Here is a 20841-nt window from a genome sequence, read left to right as displayed (position 1 = left end):
TTTGAGTTTGGTGTCCACTGACTTCCTCACTCCACATCTTTCATGAATCACATTATTTCGTATCCTATCCTCCCTCTGTATTCCTCAGCAATCCTATCTCCACTGCTTTTACTCTTGACATCTCATTATCATGCCACACCATAGTCTCACATTCATATGTTAAAGCTGGCACTAACACTTCTTCATGTAAGCCTCGTGCAGCTGCAACTCAAGCCTCTGTTTCCTATCAAGGCCTTCATTGCACCAGCTACTTCTTTTCCTTGTGTCACTCTGCTTTCTACTTCTTTTGCACATTTTCCTCTCTTTTCTATCACTGTCCCCAGGTATTAGAACTCTCTCACCAATTCCAGTCTCTCTCTCCATTCACTGTAACATTGCAGTGGAAGTCACCTTCTCTTTCAGTAACCATCACTTTACTCTTTTCTACATTTACTCTCAAGGCACAACACCCACAGACATCAGCAAAACTCTGCACTAGCCTACCAAGTTCTTGTCCGGTACTTGCAAGTATCACTGCATCATCAGCATACAGCAAATTTGAGATATTCCATCCATCACCATTCATTACCAACACCATCCCTCTCTCCATTACTCGTGTTTTTTATTTGCTCATCACCCCATCCATATATATATTGAACAACCACGGAGACATCGCACAACCCTGTCGCACGCCCACACCGATCGTGAACCATTCTCTTAGATGCTCATTAACCCTTACACATGCTTCACTACCATAATAAAAACTCTTGATGGCACCTAGCAGCGTACCATCTACACCGTACATGCACAAAACTTTCCACAGTCCTCTGTCCACTTTGTTGTATGCTTTTTCCAGATCCACGAATGCCATAAACACCTAATGGTCCTTCTCACAAGCCTTCTCTGCTATCTGTCTCACTACACATATTTGATCCACACATCCTCTGCCACTCGTAAAGCCACCCTGTTCATTACTCATTAGGACTTCTGACATCTCTCTTACTTTCTCTGTAATAATTCTTCCTTATACTGTACCTTCCCCACCACACTCAGTAAACCTTATATATATATATATACATACACATACATATATACATACACACATACATACATACACATATACACATACATATACAGTGTTCCTCCCTCTCAAGCAGTGTGGTTAATGGGTCTAGACATTTCACAGCACAAATGGAAACCACATAAAAGGATGCATTAACCCATGTTATGTGGAAAATGAGTCCACAGATGTCCAAGAATTTTCCCAGAGTACCCCCTCTGACCCTCTTGAAAAGTTTTTACTCCCTCCTGAGCATACCAGACATTAATTGCAGTACACATACAGCCTCTGGAAACGTTACTGGGTGAAAGAAAAGGTTATTGAGAGTATACTGCATATTCTGTCGCACAGGGTACAGTGATTCCTCGAAATACGAAAGGGATAGGGACCAAATTAACCTTTCGTAATCCGAAATTTCATATATCGGAACTATTTTCCCCATTGAAATATACATATAAAGGGGGGGATGCATTCCAGGAGCCCTTTGGACCCCCACTTGAACTTTACCCCTCCTATTTAGAAGTATGCATTACATGTATACAGTACTATACTATTGTACAGACATAAAAAGATAAAACATACAACTAATTACTGTAGTATTAGTACACTGTACTGTTAAATATAGACCTGTGTTGCGGCTGGAGATTTGTCTTGTTGATATGGTGCTAAATCACACGGTGGGACCCTCGACTGGTGCAGGTGTTTCTGAAGCTGTTGATGGTCCAATTTCCTCTCCAGGGTCAGAGTACAGTGCTGTTTCTTCTTGGCAGCTGGTTCCCCAGATGCTGGAGATGATGCAGGGCTCTTGAGGCATGGTGAAAATATGAAACAAGGAAGAACAATGAAAAACTGTGTAACGTACAGCAAAGCTGAGAGGAGAGGATGGACGTGACTCGACTGAGAAGTGCGTGAAAATATGTTTACCAGAGAGGGGTTAGATTGTTTTCCTGCCGCAAGCGAGTGCGGCACTGTGCAGCGCACCCATTTTGAATTTTTCGTATTTCCTCTCGTATCACTTTTCGTACCATTGAGACAGATACTTTCACATTGTGGAATTTGTCTTACATTCATCGTTTTCGTACCATCGGAAATTCGTACATCGAGTTTTCGTATTTCGAGAACTCACTGTACTCACCGTGAAGAGTGATAGAGTGTTGTGTAGATGGTTGGGGGGGTGGATATCTGAGGCTGAGTGGCTAGAGGAGGAGATTGAAGTGCTTCTAACCCCTCTGGAGCTGAGGCTAGGCCTCAAAGCTCTCAAACTGCCCCCTATCATTGTTGTCAGGTTGTGGGTTAAGCGCTGCTGAGATGCAGCAGCCATGTTTGGTGGCCATGTTGGCATTTGTCACTACTAGGTAACTTCAGATGGAGTGCAGAGGGGTCCCTCCAGTAAGAATTTTGTCATACTGATGGGGGGTGTTACCATGCTGATTGATATGAGTATGGATTATGTTACTGCACAAATGTGATTAGTGCAGACTGGAACTGCACTGCTCGTGGGCCTGCTGAACATATATATATATATATATATACACAGTAACCTCTCAAATAACACGAGGGTTAGGTTCCTGTATATATATATATATATATATATATATATATATATACATACAGTAACCTCTCAAATAACGCGAGGGTTAGTTTCCTGGAGAGGTCGCGTTTTTTAAACAATTTTCCCATAAGAAACAGTGGTAATATTGGGGGTTACGTTCCTGGACACGGGGAAAATCTACCCATTTGGGGAGTTATGCCACTCTAAACTTAAAAGCAACATTATTAATTTGAAGAAAAATCCACTTAAAAATCAAGAACAGTATATTTGGGGAGAAATAAACAACATTTGAGCCCTAGTTGGGCTGAAGCATTGTTTACTTCTCCCCAAATACATACTGTTTTTGTTTTTTACATGGATTTTCTTTCAATTCAGCTTCATTCACGGCATTGTGAAAGTTCCTCAACATTATTAATGCATTAGTAGGTCGTAAAAACACTACAGTAAAAGCAACATTTTCATTACAGTAAGTAGGTCACAAACAATAACAACACACAGCCTCACTTCATCTATGCATCACTCGTCGTCTGCTGCTGTCCCTCCCCATCGCGCTACCCCACCTCCCGCCTTTCCCCACCCTAAATTTGTTGTTCCTCCTGGCTCTGCTGTCCTTCCTCTTCCTCTTCCTCTGACACCAGTGCTACTGGTGATGATAACTCCCTTAAGTTTTCTGTCTTCTTCATAAAGAACTGCTCTATCTTTGTGTGAGTGGTTTTCTTCTTTCTGTTTTGCAGCATCAAGTTGTAACAATGTAGATCTGCCATCACTTTCCTGGCCAAATTTTGTCTGAAAATGAGCCATATTGCTCAGAATGGGGCCAAACTTCATTTTTGAATATTATAGTTTGAATAAAACCAGTTTAAGCAACAGTGTATCTATCTTCTATCTATTGCCAGATGCCTCAATCCTGTTTGGGGTGGCCACAAACAAATTGCCTCCACGTCGCCCTGTCCCCTGCCATTTCACTGCCCTTCTCCCAACTCACACCCCCCTCTCTCATATACCTCTCCACCCCATCCCTCCATCTCATCCTTGGCCTCCCCCTCCCTCTTCCCCCCTCCACCTCACTCACATACACTCTCTTCGTCAGTCTTTCACCCTCCATCCTCTCCACATGGCCAAACCACCTCAGTGTGTTCCTCATAACGCTTCCTGTCACATCCACACCACAACGCTCCTTTATATCCTCATTCGTCAGCCTGTCTCTCCATGTGACTCCACAGGCTCCTCTTAAATAACTCATTTCCACTGCTCTCACTCTTGACTTGTGTCCTTCCAACAGCGTCCAAGCTTCACTTCCATACATTAGAGTTGGTATCACAGTACTGTCATGTAGTAACTTTTTCACTGCCATGCTCACTTTCCTGTTTCTTATCACTGCTTTCAAAGAACCAGCAACCTTTCTTCCCTACTGTACCCTTTCAAGCACTTCACCCTCCAAACCTCCATCCTTACTCATCACACTACCCAAGTACTTAAATGTACTCACATTTTCCAATTCCTCACCATCCAACCTCGCTGTACATTCACTGACTTCACCTCTCTCAAAGACCATCACTTTACTCTTCCCTACATTCACCTTTAGATTCCTTTCTTACACACTCTCCCAAACTCATCCACCAAGCCTTGCAGCTCCCCTTTGTCTTCACTCAACAACACAGTATCATCTGCAAACAACAGTACAGGGAGTTTCCAAACACTATCCTCTCTCACCAGGGCCACTCCAACATCCACTACCCTATCTTGTACCTCTTTTATTACCCCATCCATGAACAGATTGAACAACCATGGAGACATGACACATCCCTGTTTCAACCCAACCTCCAAAGAGAAAAATTCACGTAGTTCACCATCCACACGCACTGCAGCCTTAGCACCATCATATATACTCTTCACAGCATTCAACAATTTTCCATCTACTCCATATATTCTTAATACTTTCCACAATCCTTGTTTATCTGCCCTGTCATATGCTTTCTCCAAATCCATGAAAGCTGCATATAACTACTTTCCCTTCTCTAGAAACTTTTCCACTAAAGATCTAAGAATGAATATCTGATCTACACAACCTCTTCCCTTCCTAAAGCCTCCCTGTTCTTCTCCAACTAATTCCTCTGTTCTTTCTCTAACTCTGTCAGTAAGTATCCTACCATACACTTTTCCTATTATACTAAGAAGACAAATGCCCCTATGATTACCAAACACTTCTTTTTCCCCTTTTTCTTTGTACTAGGGAATAATTATACTTGACTTCCAATCTTCCGGGACTCTACCTTCCTCCCAAGCCAATCTGCACATCTTCCACATATTCAAGTATTATCTCTCCCCCATGCTTCAGCATTTCACCACACACTCCAGGAATTCCTGAGGCTTTCCCCATTTTAACTTTCTTCATTGCTTCCACAACTTCTATCATACTGATTTCTTCCTGTCTTCTCACCTCCCTCCTTCTCCCAGCCATTCCTCAGCCACTTATACTCGCATTACTTCCATCCTGTATGTTCAACAATTCCTTAAAGTGTTCTCTCCATCTGCTCACTTTTTCTCCCTTCTCCACTAGTAATCTTCCATTTTTATCTTTCACTCCCCTGCTAACCTCACTTCCACCCTGTCTTACTCTCTTCACCTCTTTCCAGAACATTTTCTTACAGTCCCTCCACTTTACACTCAAATTCCTTCCAAATTCCTCATCCACTCTCTTCTTACTCTCTCATACTAATCTTTTCACCTCTCTCTTCCTTTCCACATATAACTCTCTCTTCCGCCTCTCAACTTCTTCCACGCCTCTATTTCTCATCCATTCATTGTATGCTTTCTTCTTTTGTGCCACAGCCTGTCTCACCTCTTCATTCCACCGTGCTGTTCCCTTCACCCCCCTCCGTCTTCTCTTCCTCCCACACACCACATCACATGCTGCGCATATTTCTTCTGTAAATATCCTGCACACACCTTCCACGTCCCCCATCTGCTCCAATTCATATTTGCCCAATCGTTCCTCCACTTCTCTCTTATACGCTGCCTTTTTCTCATCCTCTTGTAACATTTCCACTCTCCTTGCAACTACTCCTTCCTCTCGTCTTTCCCTTCTTCTATTCCTCCATCTTACTTGTATCCTAATTCTGGCCACCACCAAGTAGTGGTCAGAAAGTCCACTCCCCCAACCTCTATAAGCTCTTGCATCCATTAAGCAACAGACAAATAAAAAATTAAATTTATGCATAACCTGCCACACATGGTCTATCAGCTCAGGGCTGTCCAAGGCGCGCGCGGCTGATTTGAAACCATCACCTACATGTAAAGTCACATTAAATCGAGAAACCCTTGTTAGTTAAACATATCTCCTTAAATATTTGCTCGTGTTAAAATGAAAACGTGTTTTTTAGACTTGTGTTAGTTGAGAGGTTACTGTATATATATATATACAGTTTATCCCTTAATTCACGCGAACTTTTTTCACGCGATTTCGGTTATCCACAAATTTTTCGTACAATAATTAAAACAAAATTATAGTATTCAAATAAGTAATTTCAATATACAAGAGAAATAAATAAGATATAAAAAATGCCTACCTGCTGCCTGTGTGCACACATATATGTATGTGTGTGTGGGAGCCTGGGAGGTCAGTCAACCACGCACCACACAGTCAGTTTGAATCCAACGGTCGAATCATGCGTGACTTGAGATCGAGAATCGTTATTTGTGGCTTATTTTTCTGCCTTCCAGTGATTGCTTGCCTTGTCTGCCAACATGGGGCCTAAGCGTAGTGCTAGTGATGCATGTGGTAACACACCAAAGCGGGCTGGTAAAGTGGTGTCACTGACAAAGTGTTGGACAAACTTCAGGGTGGAATGTCGGCGACAATTCTCCGTCAGGACGATTCCCCGTCATTTATTTACATACCAGTTTATTTAGCAAGTACGTACAGTACACTAGTTTTTTACTTATATGAGTTTTAAAATCCCCCTGAAAATTAGTTATTAAAGTATTAGTTAATCAATAATAAGTATATTAATAGAATGACAGGGAATTGTCCATGTTTTGACGGTGAATTGACTTGATGGTGAATTGTCTCAGAACCGTATGTTTGGGGTGAGTCAAATGTTCATACAATAAAGAAGGAGAACGTAGCATACGGGAGACAGTGAGGGCTAGTGCACCAGACTGTGCTAAAGTGTCTCCACCTACGCCTGTGAATTGTCTTGGAACTGCATGTTTGGGGTGAATGAGTCAACTGTTCATACAATAAAGAAGGCAGAATGTAGCATACGGGAGGCAGTGAGGGCTAGTGCACCAGACTGCTGAAGTGTCTCCACCTACGCCTGTGATTGTCAGGTTTCAGTTTTAAATTTCTTACATTTTTGTTGTTTTTAATACTTTATGCTAGTTTATAAGGTGTATGTAGTGCATAAACAGTATTATTCAGATGTAATATACGTATAGACATGTGTAATTATGTGCACACAAGGGCAGAACATATACGCGAATTTACCACATACGCAAAGGGTCTGGGAACCTAACCCTCGCGTGAATTAAGGGCTTACCTGTATACAGTAATCCCTCCAATATCCGATGTAATAGAGCCAAAGGCATGTCCGGATAGTGATCCCGTCCAGATATTGGGCCCCAGCCTCCTGGACTTGTACTTATGGACCCTAATTCAGAAAAACACATACAACTCCCTCTGGACATGCATTGCACCTATTTAAGACCCAAATCACACCAATAAGGGACATAAAAGACTGAAATAAATGCAAAGGAACCATAAAATGAGGTTTTAGAGGTAGGTTTATACAATATCAAACATTCTGGGTACTTACAACAAGTCCCTGGCTCCTGGACTGGTAGTTATGGACCTTAAGCTAGCCTAACTCAAAAAAACACCTCCCTACTGCACATGCATAGCACCTAAGACCCTATTCACACCAATAAGGGACATAAAAGAGTGAAATGAGGTGTTAGAGGTAAGTATGGAAAATACAGTACAATATGAAACATTCTGGGTACTTACAGCAAGTCCCTGGTCATCTCGATGAATAACCCGCCTCCTCTCAGACTCTGACAGTAAGAAGGAGTTCCTGAAGCACATGCAGTACACTGTTCATGAAGTCTTGCACAGAACTTAGTCATTTGCACTCAGGATTCCATTCTCTTAACACTGCGCACTCTTGTCTTACTTGCACTCCATTGTACCTTTATGAAATAAGTGTTGCACTCTGCACTTAAAGTCTTTCCACTCATAAAACCATTTTCTATACAAAGCACACTCTAGTTAATTTACGTTACATTGACAGTCCATTAAATCTTTGTCTTTTCACTCAGAACTCAAATTCCTTATCACTATGCACTGTTTTTTTTTTCACTGTACAACACTGTAAATTCCCATGTGGTCTAGTGGAGAAGTTCTTGGTGTCTAATCATTGTCAGAGTCTGAGAGTAGCACATGCAGGTGACCTAGGGGTGCGTCGCTGGGTCGTGGTGATGGTGTACCCACTGCAGATGACTCTGAAGAGAGGCGCAAACTCACGTCGAGTGGTGACTCCACCGTGCCTGATGTGCTGGGCTGTGGCTCGGAGCATGAAGGCCTGTCTTGCGGAGGCAATGGAGTGGAGCCAGAGCTGGGTACAGCAGGGATCACGGGCCTGAAAAAGCTGTCAATGGTTGATTGACATAAGGAATTACGATTTTGACGATTAATGATGTGCTGCCTGAAAGCGCGCACTTCCTCCACAAATCCCAAGGGCCCCATCTCCCTGTCGCAGTCCGGGTGTTCCAGGTAGTCCAGAACGAACTCTAGGTGTTCCCGGAGTGCACTTAGCTTGGGAATGGCTGGAGTAATGTCACACTGAGAGGAGTCCGCATCATCGTCACCGTCCTTGTCGGAATCTTCAAGCTGGGTACTGACACCTGCAACTGAAGATGCGATCTCGATATCAGACAATATCTGATACCCAGGATCGCCCTTGTCGTCATCCAACCACTCACGCACTTTGTCCACATCAACATCGTCCCCATGCGCACGTAGACGTGCATGGAAGTCATCCATGTCAAAACCTAGGAAATCGTGCTCCACATCCGTTCTGAGAAGCAGACGAAACCAACCATTTTCTAGAGTCTTGACAGGGATTTCCTTCCATGCACTGGCCCAGTTGTAGATGGCAGACTTGATGTTGTAGCGGCGAAGGTTTTTTCCAAAGTCCGCTGGCCTCACGTGTCCCGTCCCTCCCTGCGCTCGTCCTCGAGAACAACCATCACCTCGTCGAGGAACTTCCGGCGGTACAGCCTCTTCGTTGTCACGATCACTCCTTGGTCCATTGGCTGGATGAGAGCAGTAGTATTAGGTGGCAGAAACATGCACCTAGTGCGCCCATTCTCAGCCACCAACTCCTTGTCGCACGGGTGAGCAGGTGCATTGTTGAGGAGAAGGAGGGCCTTTACCTGGCCGCGTGGGATTCCCAGTTTCTCCGTCTGGTAATGAATGACCTCCTTGACGAAATGGAGGTGGAACCAGTCTTTGAAGATTTGGGCTGTGAACCATCCCTTCAAAGAATGGTAAGAAACGACAGGAAGGACATCCATCAGCCCACAAAGACACCGAGGCAGCTTTGCATGGCCAGCAATAATGGGCTTGAGCCGGTGCATGCCGTTAGCATTGGCAAAACACAAAGCAGATATCCGTTGTTTGCAGAGCTTGCGGCCAGGTACACGCTTCTCCGTCTCCTCGGCTAGAGTGTTCGTAGGCAAAGAGCGATAGAATAAGCCAGTTTCGTCAGCGTTGTGGACTTGACTGAGAGTGAGGCCCTCCCTGTCGATCAAGCCCTTCACCTTATGCCTAAACTCATCTACTCCATCCTCGTTGGCGTCCAAAGCTTCACCATGAGACTTTCGGTTGGTAAGGCCATGTCATAACTTGAACGCGAAGAGCCAACCTTCGGATGCCTTGAAGTCTTGGGCGTCATGAAGCCTTGCGAACTTCTCAGCAGCAGCCTTCAGTTCCGTGCCACGCACCATCACACCAGCAGCACATTGCTGTCGATACCAAATCAACGTGGAGCGGTCGACTTCTGCATACTTGGGAGTATACATCACCTTCCTCTCCACGTTGCGTTTGCTTTTCGACAAGAAGTCAGCCGTGTACTGCATGAGTTTGTCGTGGGATCTCTTGATATCATACAAAGTAGATCAGGCCAGGTTGAATTCATGGAGGATGCGTGAGGTAGACCATCCCACATCCACCTTGTCCAATATCTCCCTCTTCTTCTCCAGAGTCAAAACCACTCTCTTCCTCTTTTCAGGCGGCGGAGCCATCATCACACACACACGAAGGAGAGGCACGAGAGCAGCAGGAGAGCCTGCAGCAGGTAAGGTACCACCACAAAAGCGAGCACATGGGCGGCCATGACGACGAGCGTGCACACACAACAAGAGACGGGCGGTAAGTGGGGAGGATGCAGGGGAGCTCTAGCAGACGTCGGCAGAACAACACACCAGAACACAGGTGGCCCGCGCTGCGCACGCCAACTTCAAATTACGGGTGGGAAAAGTCTGATTTTTTTCAATTTTTTTGCGGTTTTTGGCCCATTTTGGGAATACTGGATCCCGGGACGAAAATGTCCGGTTATTGGGGATGTCCGGAAAATGGGCGTCCGGATATTACAGGGATTACTATATACAGTAATCACTCTAATATCCAGACGCCCAATAACCGAACATCCCCACTACCCGGACATAATCGTCCTGGGATCCAACATTCCCAAAATGGTCCGAAAACCCCAAAAAATTATTAAAAGAAACAATTTTTTCCCGTCCATATTTTGAACTTACCGCGCGCACCGCGGGAGAGCATTGTTTTGGCGCGTCATTCCTCCGACGTCCGATAGAGCGCCGCTGCATCCTCCCCTCTTCCCGCCTGTCTCTCACCGCGAGTGCACGCTCGTCGTAATGGCTGCCCACGTGATTGCTTTTGTGGTGGTGCCCTACCTGCTGCAGGGCCTCCTGCTGCTCTCGGGCCACCTCTTAGTGTGTGTGATGATGGCCCCGCCACCTGTGAAAAGCAAGAGAGTGGTGTTGACTCTGGAGAAGAAGAGGGAGATATTGGAGAAAGTGGATGCGGGTTGGTCTTCTTCACGCATTCTTCGCGAGTTCAACCTGGCCCGGTCTACCTTGTTCGATATCAAGAGGTCCCGAGACAAACTCATGCAGTACACGGCTGACTTCTCGTTGAGAAGCAAACGCAACGTGGAAAGGAAGGTTATATTTACCCCCAAGTTTGCAGAAATCAACCGATCCACGTTGATTTGGTATCGACAACAATGTGCTGCTGGTGTGATGGTACGTGGAACGGAGCTGAAGGCTGCTGCTGAGAAGTTCGCCAGGCTTCACGACGCCCTAGACTTAAAGGCATCCGAGGGTTGGCTCTTCACGTTCAAGTTGCGACATGGCCTTACCAACCGTAAAGCACATGGCGAAGCATTGGACGCTAACGAGGATGGAGGTGACGAGTTTCGGCACATAGTAAAAGGCTTGATCGACAGGGAGGGCCTAACTCTCGGTCAAGTCTACAATGCTGACGAAACTGGCCTATTCTATCGCTCGCTACCAACGAACACTCTAGCCGAGGAGACGGAGAAGCGTGTACCTGGCCGCAAGCTTTCCAAGGAACGGATATCTGCTTTGTGTTGTGCCAATGCTAACGGCATGCACCGACTTAAGCCCGTTGTTGTTGGCTGCGCAAAGCAGCCTCGGTGCCTTCGTGGGGTGATGGATGTCCTTCCTGTCGTCTGGTACCATTCTTTGAAGGCATGGTTCACAGCTGTGATCTTCAAAGACTGGTTTCACCATCACTTCGTCAAGGAGGTCATCCATTACCAGACGAAGACACTGGGAATCTCGCGCGACCAGGTAAAGGCTCTCCTTCTACTCGACAGTGCACCTGCCCACCCGTGCGACAAGGACTTGGTTGCTGAAAATGGCCGTATTAGGTGCATGTTTCTGCCACCTAATACGACTGCTCTCATTCAACCAATGGACCAAGGAGTGATCGTGGCAACAAAGCGCCTATACCGTCGGAAGTTCCTGGACGAGGTGATGGTTGTTCTCGAGGACGAGGACGAGCGCAGGGAGGGACGGGACACACGAGGCAAGTGGACTTTGGAAAACCTTCACCGCTACAACATCAAGTCTGTGCTGTACAACTGGGCTAGTGCATGGAAGGAAGTCCATGTGAAAACTCTTGAAAATGGTTGGTCTCGTCTGCTTCTCGGAACGGATGTGGAGTACGATTTTCTAGGGTTTGACGTGGATGACTTCCATGCACGGCTACGTATGCACGGCGACGATGTTGATGTGGACGATGTTCGTGAGTGGTTGGATGACGACGAGGGCGATCCTGGGTATCAGATATTGTCTGATATCGAGATCGCGTCTTCGGTTGCAGGTGTCAGTACTGAACTTGAAGATTCCGACGCTGAAGGCGATGATTATGCGGACTCCTCTCAGCAGGACACTACTCCAGCCGTCCCCAAGTCGAGCGCACTCCGGGAACATCTAGAGTTCGTCCTAGACTACCTGGAACACTCGGACTGCGACAGGGAGATGGGGCCCTTGGGACTCGTGGAGGAAGTGTGTGCTTTCAGGCAGCGCATCATCAATCGTCAGAATCATCGGTCATTGCGTCAATCAACCATTGACAGTTTTTTCAGGCCCGTGACCACCGCTGTGCCCAGCCCTGGCTCCACTCCGTTGCCTCCCCAAGACAGGCCCTCATGCTCCGAGCCACAGCCCAGCACATCAGCCATGGTGGAGTCACCGCTCGAAGTGAGTTTGTGGCTCTCTTCAGAATCCTCTGCAGTGGGTACGCCATCACCACGACCCAGCGATGCACCCGTAGGTCACCTGCCAGTGATACTCTCGGACTCTGACAGTGAATAAACAGCAAGAACTTCTCCACTAGACCACACGGGAATTTTGAGTGTTGTGCAGTGAAAAAAACAGTGTGTTGTGTTAAGGATTTAAAGTTGTGAAAGAAAAGACTAGAAAAAAATGTAATGTAAATAGACTTGCTTGTTTTGGCTTTGGAAAATTTAAAAAAATTGGGAAAAGTTAAAGTGCAACACTAAGTTACAATGGAGCATTATTTAGACAAAAGTGCACACTGTGAAGAGAACGGACTTCTGTGTGTTATTGACTAAGTTCAGTGCAAGACTTCAGGAACAGTGTACTGCAAGTGCTTCAGGAAATCGTTCTTACTGTCAGAGTCCGAGAGGAGGCGGTTATTCATCGAGGTGGCCAGGGACTTGCTGTAAGTAGCCAGAATGTTTCATACTGTACTTTTTTCCCTACTATACTTACCTCATTTCACTCTTTAATGTCCCTTATTGGTGTGAATAGGGTGTTAGTAGCTATGCATGTGCAGTAGGAATGTGTTTTTCTGAGTTAGGCTAGGTTAGGGTCCATAAGTACCAGAATGTTTGTTAATGTATGAACATACTTCTAAACCCTCATTTTATGTTTCTTTTGCATTTATTTCAGTCATTTATGTGCCTTATTGGTGTGATTTGGGTCTTAAATAGGTGCTATGCATGTCCAGAGGGAGTTGTATAGGTGTTTCTCTGAGTTAGGGTCCATAAGTACAAGTCCATAAGCTGGGGCCCAATATCCGGACAAAACCAATAACCGGACCTACCTATGGCTCTATTACGTCTGATATTGGAGTGATTACTGTATATATATTATATATGCTAGGGGAAAGTGTGTGACATATTAGGTGTATTAGCATTATTTTCTATTGTTTTTTCTCATACAGTTTATGTTAAAACAAATAATTAAACAAATATTTATATATTATCTTGATATGCATTAACCTTACATAAGTTTGAAACTGTAGCTAGTCAGTTTCTTTTCACCTGACATAATTGGGCCACTCCCAATACTTCATTGCTAAGCTGTGGCTGTGTGAAATTGTGAGAACCCAAGTTATGAGGTGGTATTGAGTCTAAGTTGGCTTAAAATTGCCATCTCTCCATCTTGAATGCTAGTTTGTCATAGTATATTAACAATAGCATTTTATACTAGACACAAACAGATGCTGTGAAAAAGGCACAGAGCTGTTGTATTGTTTTTTCCTGCCACAGAGCTAAGTGAAATTAACTGCAAAAAAACAAAAATCTTGAGCAGGTTACTGTAAAAGAACCACACATCTAGTCAAATCACCCCTCCATCTGACTTGCCCAGCATCTGAATTAAGAAGAATTAGGGATCCTTGCCAGGCTAAAAGAAGCACATTACACCTGTATATATATATCCTCTTGATAGGTTGAAGCCATCATGGGCTTACGTCTGAACAAGGGTCGTGAGGAGTACAAGGTGCGGTGGAAGGGCTGGAGTTCCAAGTACGACTCTTGGCTGGCCGAGGATGAGATGAACTGCCCAGAGATACTCGGACACTTCAAGAAAACCCTCGAGAAGCTGGAGAAGCAGGAGGACTGGCAGGTGGGCTGTAGGTTCCACTGGGATTTGGGGTTTATTAGTACTGTAGAAGTATGTGAGAAAGATTGGTTTTCTCTTATTTTGGCCATAGCTGTAGGAAGCATTGCCCTTTGGAAGGACAAGGAGTATGGATCATTTAATAAGAATAAATGTTGTTCTTTGGTGTTGCTTGTAGAAAGATATGTAGATAGTATTTTAACTTGAAAGGTGTACCAGTATATATAATTTCTTCATGCCCACATGTTGAAAAAATCCTACATCAGACATAGGGTAATAGTAATAGTAAGAGACTATTTCAGGGCTTTCAAAGTAATAGTAATAGTAATAGATCACAAGTTCTTGGCTGTAATAGTAATAGTAATAGAAGTCAAAGTAATAGATTATTGTATACTACTTTCCCATTACAGACAGTTCTTTAGTACCGTTTACCATAATCAGTGAAAACAGCCTTCTCACCTTGGTTACCTGTTGGCTGCTTTCCAAGCTGCAGGTACACCACAGGAGACCATGCAGAATGGAGAGTGGTCAACAGGCCATCAGGTGATCTAGACATACTTGTGCATTCAGTGGAACAGCCTCCCAGCGATAATGAAAATAAAAAACATTTTTAATTTAATTAATACCGTTATCATAAATAATATATTGATAGTAATAGTAATACTAATAGATGACCAAGTAATGGTAATAATAATAGTAATAGACGACCACTAAAGTAATTATAATAGTAATATAATAGACAGCAATTGAAATTAATAGTAATAGTAATAGAAACCCAGTAATAGACCCCATGTCTGCAGTACATTTAGAAGATCAAGAAAGGGTATGGTTTGTTTAATGGAAATGAGAGTATTTTTCCTATTATAGCCTATAGAATGATATGTGGATGATGGTTTAGTCTGTTGATAAATTAATGGTCAACTTTTTCACCTCCACAGGTTGAGAAAATCCTAGACTAACATGAAGTAGAAATAGAAACAAGACTTCTTCCTTCAAATGAAATTAAAACACTCCCCTTATGTTATTACGTAGATAGGTGTTTGGGTAATGTTTTAGCGTAGAGCCCCCAGAATCCTGGAGTCAGAATTCATGGGCTTGATTGGTGAGAATGGAATTATGGCTCATTCAGTTGGGTAAACTGGTTATTATTTCATTCAATCAATTTTTTTCCTGGCTCTGAACCAAACTGACTCCAGCTTTGAGTGGGAAAGGAGGCCTGGATGATGATAGATAGATATGTAGCTACCTTTTTCATACATCAGGTAGAGAAAATCCTGGATGCACGTGAAAAGAGGGGCAAGAAAGAGTACTTGGTGAAATGGCTGGGGTTCGACGACAAGTGCAATACGTGGGAGCCAGAGGAGAACCTTGAGGGTTGTCCTGATATCCTTAAGAAATTCAATGAAGCCAACACTAAGAAGAAGGTAGGTACAATTTTCAGTACTGTGGAATTCAACAAGGCCACCAATAAGAAGAATGTATGTATGATTTTCACTGATGCATATCCTTAAGAAGTTCACCAAGCCCCTGAACTAGAAGAAGGTACAGTATGTATGATTTTCACTGCTGTAATTGATGCTGGAGATGACTGCCTTCATGAGGCAGCACTGATGTAGCCAGATGGTGGAGCTGCCTGGTTATACAAATATTCCAACTTCCTCTCCATCCTTCAAAAAAAGACGTTCTACTGTGAAGATTTGCTTTTACACTAATTTGTTTGTATGTTTTAATGACAGTTATTCATGCTCAAGACCATAACAGCTATAACAGCTCAAACAGCGACAGTATGTAGAGTCAAAGTCCGAGCTAAGATTCTTGGAGTGTTAATAATTTTATTACACATCTCAGTTTCTTTTCTCAGCTGTTTTCAGCAATTGTTGGAAATAATTTTCTGATTTTGGCACTTGGTTTAGCTTCCAGTCCTTAGAAAACATCAGCTGTACCATAGCCAACCTCAGTGCAGTACAGTGGGGTCTCTTGGATAGCGACCTTATTAGTCCGTCAAAATGGCCACTATCCATGAAATCGCTATCTGAGAGGCAAACTTCTAAGCTAAAAAAATTAATACAGTCCTGGACTCCTTCAGCTATACCCCTAGTTTCCTCCATTAACCCTTAATATCACGTCATATTTCTTCAGTAATGAGATAAACGTATACTACATATTCAGAGAAGATTAACAAACTTACTTTTAATTCATTTTGAGTGCTTCTTACTGATAAATATAGTTATCGTACCATTTCAACCTGCTAGAGCCACTAAAAAATAAATACTGCGTGCACTCCAACTAAACCCTAAATTCCTACTGTGAACACTAATAAAATAAACTTTCACTTAACATGCAAAAGGATAAACAAAACTTTTAAATCACTTTTGCTATTTATTGTTAAAATTACTGTCGTGCTTGGTGGTTACTATACCGCGGCAGTGTAGTGACCACGACCCTGACTCTGCTCACTCTCAATCTCTCGTCCCTAGAGTTCCTCTCATCCCTCACATCATAACACACGCAAACGAACTTCATTCTCAATGCGATGGGCCTCTGTTTCCTCATCTTCCCAACCATCATATAGGTCCTCCTCAAGTTGAACGGGGCATGTCGACATCGTCCTCTTCGTCTGACAAGGCATAATGGTTTGTCTTTGTGCCTCAGAGTTTTCTTGCTGCTGACTTAAAAATCGTGTGATCAGTGTCTGGCGCTTTGCATTTATTTTGTCATTCAGGGCCCAGATGCACAAATGGCCTTAAGGCTACACATGTCCTTAAGTCGGGTAGTTTAAGGCCATAGGTCGCTAAGGCCCATGCACGAAGCACATACAGGAGGGTAAGCCCTGGTAAGGCCGCCTCAGCCGCTGAGGCTGGGTCGGAGCAACCTTACCGTATTGAGACCCGTAAATAAAGTACTGTAACTCCGATTTTATATTCTCTGTAGCACAAACCGGACCAAACTTGTTATTGTTTATCTCGGTATGTAGTTCATGGTTGCCTGTGAACTAGATCGTGCCTTGCGAGGGGAATGGAGGTTTCCTGGATGCACTGAACCCCCATAACATAATGATGAACATGCATTGAGACAATATCGTCTCCCCAGGAGCGAATTCCTTTGTTTAACAAAACTTGAGCCTCATCCTGGGAGTGTTACACTACACTCCCATGCCATTCTTGCCTACGCAACAATTTTTGGCAACCCAGGGGAATTTTCAGAGTGTTGTTGGAGAGTGGTATTCATCAATCAACAAGTATATCCAAAGTGATATCATGTGTGACATGCTTTATACAGGAAATGACAGAAAAATTAAGAAGCCCAGTGCTTTGCTGAGAAGGACAGAGACTAGAGGGTTTCCACAGAATAAATAATTTTTCTAAAGTGCTTGGGTCCTCATGAGGAGGGAGGGAAAGAATGCATCCCCAGTATCCCCCCCTTTTTTTTTTTTTTTTAAATGCGAGGAAGAAGGAACCAAAGGCCATGAGGCCGCAGTAACAGTTCCCTCCAAGAGAAAAACAAAATACAATATAGAGCCAAATTCAAGATCCGATCATTTTGAGATGCCTGGACACACTGCGTTTGAAAGACTGGAGATCATAGACAGCAGGAAATACAGACAGAGGGAGACAGTTCCAGAGCTGACCTGTTGCATAAATGAAAGACTGGGAGTAACAGTTAACTCTTGCATTAGAGAGTTGGACAAAAAAGGGATGAGAGTTTGCTGCCAGACGGGTGCTACGCGCCCGTCGTAGAGGTGGAGGAATGCAAGCAGACAGTTCAGAGGAGCAGTGACCATTAAAGTAGCGATAGAAAAGAGATAAAGATGCAACAGTGCGGCGAAGAGACAGAGGTTGAAGGGAGTCAGTAAGAGGAGGAGAGTTAATGAGACGAAAAGCCTTTGACTCCACCCTATTGAGAAGAGCTGTGTGTGGGGAGCCTCCCCACACATGAGAGTTGTACTCCACACAGGGGCGGATAAAACCCCTGTATAGAGTCAACAATTGTGCAGGGGTAAAGAAAGAGTGGAGTCGGCTTAGCACACCCAATCTCTTGGAAGCAGATTTTACAAGAGATGTAATATGATCTTTCCAAGATAAGTCCCGAGTAAATGAAACCCCAAGCATGTTCAAGGATGATGCAGGATTAAGCTGAATATTATTAAACATTAGTGGGTATACCTGTGGAAGATTTTGTCGGGTTGATTGGTGTAAGAACTGAGTCTTAGATGCATTAAAGACAACCATATTATTTTTACCCCAGTCAGAGATACAAGCCAAGTCAGACATTAGGTGTGCCATAGCCTCATCCCTTGTTTCTTGAAGTAACTGTTGAGATGGGCGTTGCGGGAACCGAATGGAAAGGTGAAGGGTGGAGTCATCAGCGTATGAGTGGATAGGGGTAGATGTACAGCTTAGAAGATCATTGATGAATAAAAGGAAGAGAGTTGGTGATAGGACAGAGCCCTGAGGAACACCACTGTTGATAGATCTAGGAGAAGAACAATGGCCGTCTACAACAGCGGCTATAGAATGACCAGAAAGGAAGCTAGCGATGAAGGCACAGATAGAAGGATAGAAACCGTAGGAGGGCAGTTTGGAAATTAAAGATTTATGCCAGACTCGATCGAAAGCCTTTGAGATGTCAAGTGCAATGGCAAAGGTTTCGCCAAAGTCCCTGCTTGTAAAGGGCAACTATGGAGGAGCCTTTTTGTCATCAGTCCTTCTTTCCTACCTGTCCTCTTCTGTCTTCTGTCCTACCCCCTTTTCTTGATGTTTGCTTGTTTCTTATGGTCTTTATTTTCCCACTACTTCTGCTTTGCCATGCAACCATATTATGGATTGGTGATAATTCTTCATTGTTAACTTCCTAAAGTGCTTGGAGCAATGGATTGAATCCTCATACCAATGAAGGCCCCAGATCGCAAAGAACATGTATTTGTCAGTTGCAAAGGGTTCCATTCACTGGATGTGCAAGTTGTGACATCAAAAAAATATTGAGCTGTAATTACAGATATCCTGGCAGCAATCACGCTGCCCATATCTGGGCTAATTCTAACCTCCACGAGAGATGTGAACCAAGGTGTCTATGGTAACAGTTTTCTGCTAGGTAACTGTGGTTGCTGATTACTTTGTGTGAAGTTAGACAATGGTTAGGTAAAACATGGCAGACATAATAAGTTCCCGTTCATATTGCTATTTTGTTTCTTTACTCTTAAACCCTCCTATCTTACTAATGTTTAAAAGGTTGTGTGGGTGTAATGCTGGAGAGCTTTTCATTGCACTCGACATTGTTTTCAATTAATTTCCGGTACTTCACGTGCTTATCCTTGACTGTTGTGTAAATGTTACCGGCATTGTGTGAAATTAAGGTATTGCATAGAATGCCTAGGCATTATGTAGAATGTCTAGCATTTTTTGGCAAGGTATGAAATAAGCTTATTTCATTCTGACTTCATACATTTTACCTAGAGATTTTAATAGAATGCTTAGGTATTCTGTAGAATGTCTAGGATTTTTATGTCTTGAAATTTTAGCAATACATAGTTTACCTAGGCATTCTATGACAGGTTTCCCACTTTGCCGGTAACATAAACACTCACTCTCGCCTCTCACCCCCAGCTGATTCATGAAGCTCTGTGATTGGCCCAGTGTTTCTGTGTTCTGCCGTCTGAATGGTCGGAAGGGTCTCAGCTGACGCATGAGATTTCCCCCAAAACATTCCCTACAGTTAAGGCTAGCCACCACTTGCAGCTCCTGCCTGGCTGCCTCGCCCGCATGTTTCAAATGTGGAAGCAGAGGGGCCCAAGCGTGTGCAATGGTGGCCAATTCACGAAACTTAAGTCAGCCTTAAGACAAGGCAAGGGGTCGTCGTGCATGAGCCTTAGAGGCAGCCGTAGGGCTGCCTTTAATATTTCATATAAGGCCAGCCTTAAGGCTGCCATCCAGCGGAGTTTTGTGGATCCCTACCCAGGTTCTCGGTGAAGATTTTCGTCAGATCTTGGAAATACACTAGGGCTTGGTCTCAACAGTTAAAATGGAGAGAGGTTACCTTGTCTTGAACTTCGGACAGTATGGCCAGGATTTCAGACAAATCCTTTACTGTTGGCTCATTTGGTTTCTTTTCTTCTTCCTTATCTTCTTGCACTTCCTCTTCCTCTTCCTCTTCCTCATCTTGGTTCAGCATCTCCTCAGCAGTTTCTTCTTGATCTTCACCTCCTACCAAGTCCACGATTTCTTTGTCAGACACACACGAGAGTCCCGGCACAGTTCTGATGATATCAGCAGTCGCACGTGCCACCACCTGCAGCTCCTGCCTGGCTGCCTCGCCTGCATGTTTCAAATGTGGAAGCAGAGGGGCCCAAGCATGTGCAATGGTGGCTTGATTGATCTGGCCCCAAGCTTCACAGAACAAATCCACTGCATGCTTTATCTTAAAAGACTTCCAAAAGGCCTTGATGGTTATTTCCTCTTGATCCTCTTCCTCTTGACTTGCCTCTTGATTGGGTTCACTGTCACTAGAGTTAGCCTCTTGGATCTCCTTCAGTTTTCGAAAGTTATCAGTCTTTTCCCTCAATTTGCTGTGGAGTTTGCCATAGAAGAAGAGTTTAGTGTTAGCAATTAACTCTTGATCAAAAGGTTGAATTTTGGCGGTAGTGTTGGGAGGCATTAAAACAACCTGTATGCTAGGGTGGCGGTCTACCATGAAGCGAGCGTGCCCGGGTGCATTATCCAGGAATAACAATATTTTCCAGTCAATATTTTTCTTCTTGCAATACTTGCGAGTC

At 44.0% G+C, this 20841-nt stretch overlaps 1 protein-coding gene across 4 annotated transcripts in view; it reads left to right on the top strand.

Annotated features, from left to right (window-relative positions):
* LOC145394558 (uncharacterized) overlaps positions 1-20841 on the top strand; it is a 60058-nt gene that overhangs the window by 36014 nt on the left and 3203 nt on the right. For 3 of the 4 annotated variants that reach the window (XM_080268400.1, XM_080268397.1, XM_080268398.1), the window contains 2 exons: positions 13902-14078; positions 15335-15496. In XM_080268400.1, coding sequence (XP_080124526.1) covers positions 13902-14078; positions 15335-15496 — 339 coding nt within the window. The remainder of the gene's footprint in view (positions 1-13901; positions 14079-15334; positions 15497-20841) is intronic. The other variant, XM_080268399.1, reaches the window with a different exon arrangement.

This window comes from Coenobita brevimanus, chromosome 27 (genome assembly GCF_032717465.1).
Source record: "Coenobita brevimanus isolate Jiangsu-jjx chromosome 27, ASM3271746v2, whole genome shotgun sequence".
NCBI lineage: Eukaryota > Metazoa > Arthropoda > Malacostraca > Decapoda > Coenobitidae > Coenobita > Coenobita brevimanus.
Note: the sequence above shows the minus strand (reverse complement) of the source record. Positions and strands in the feature narration are given on the sequence as shown.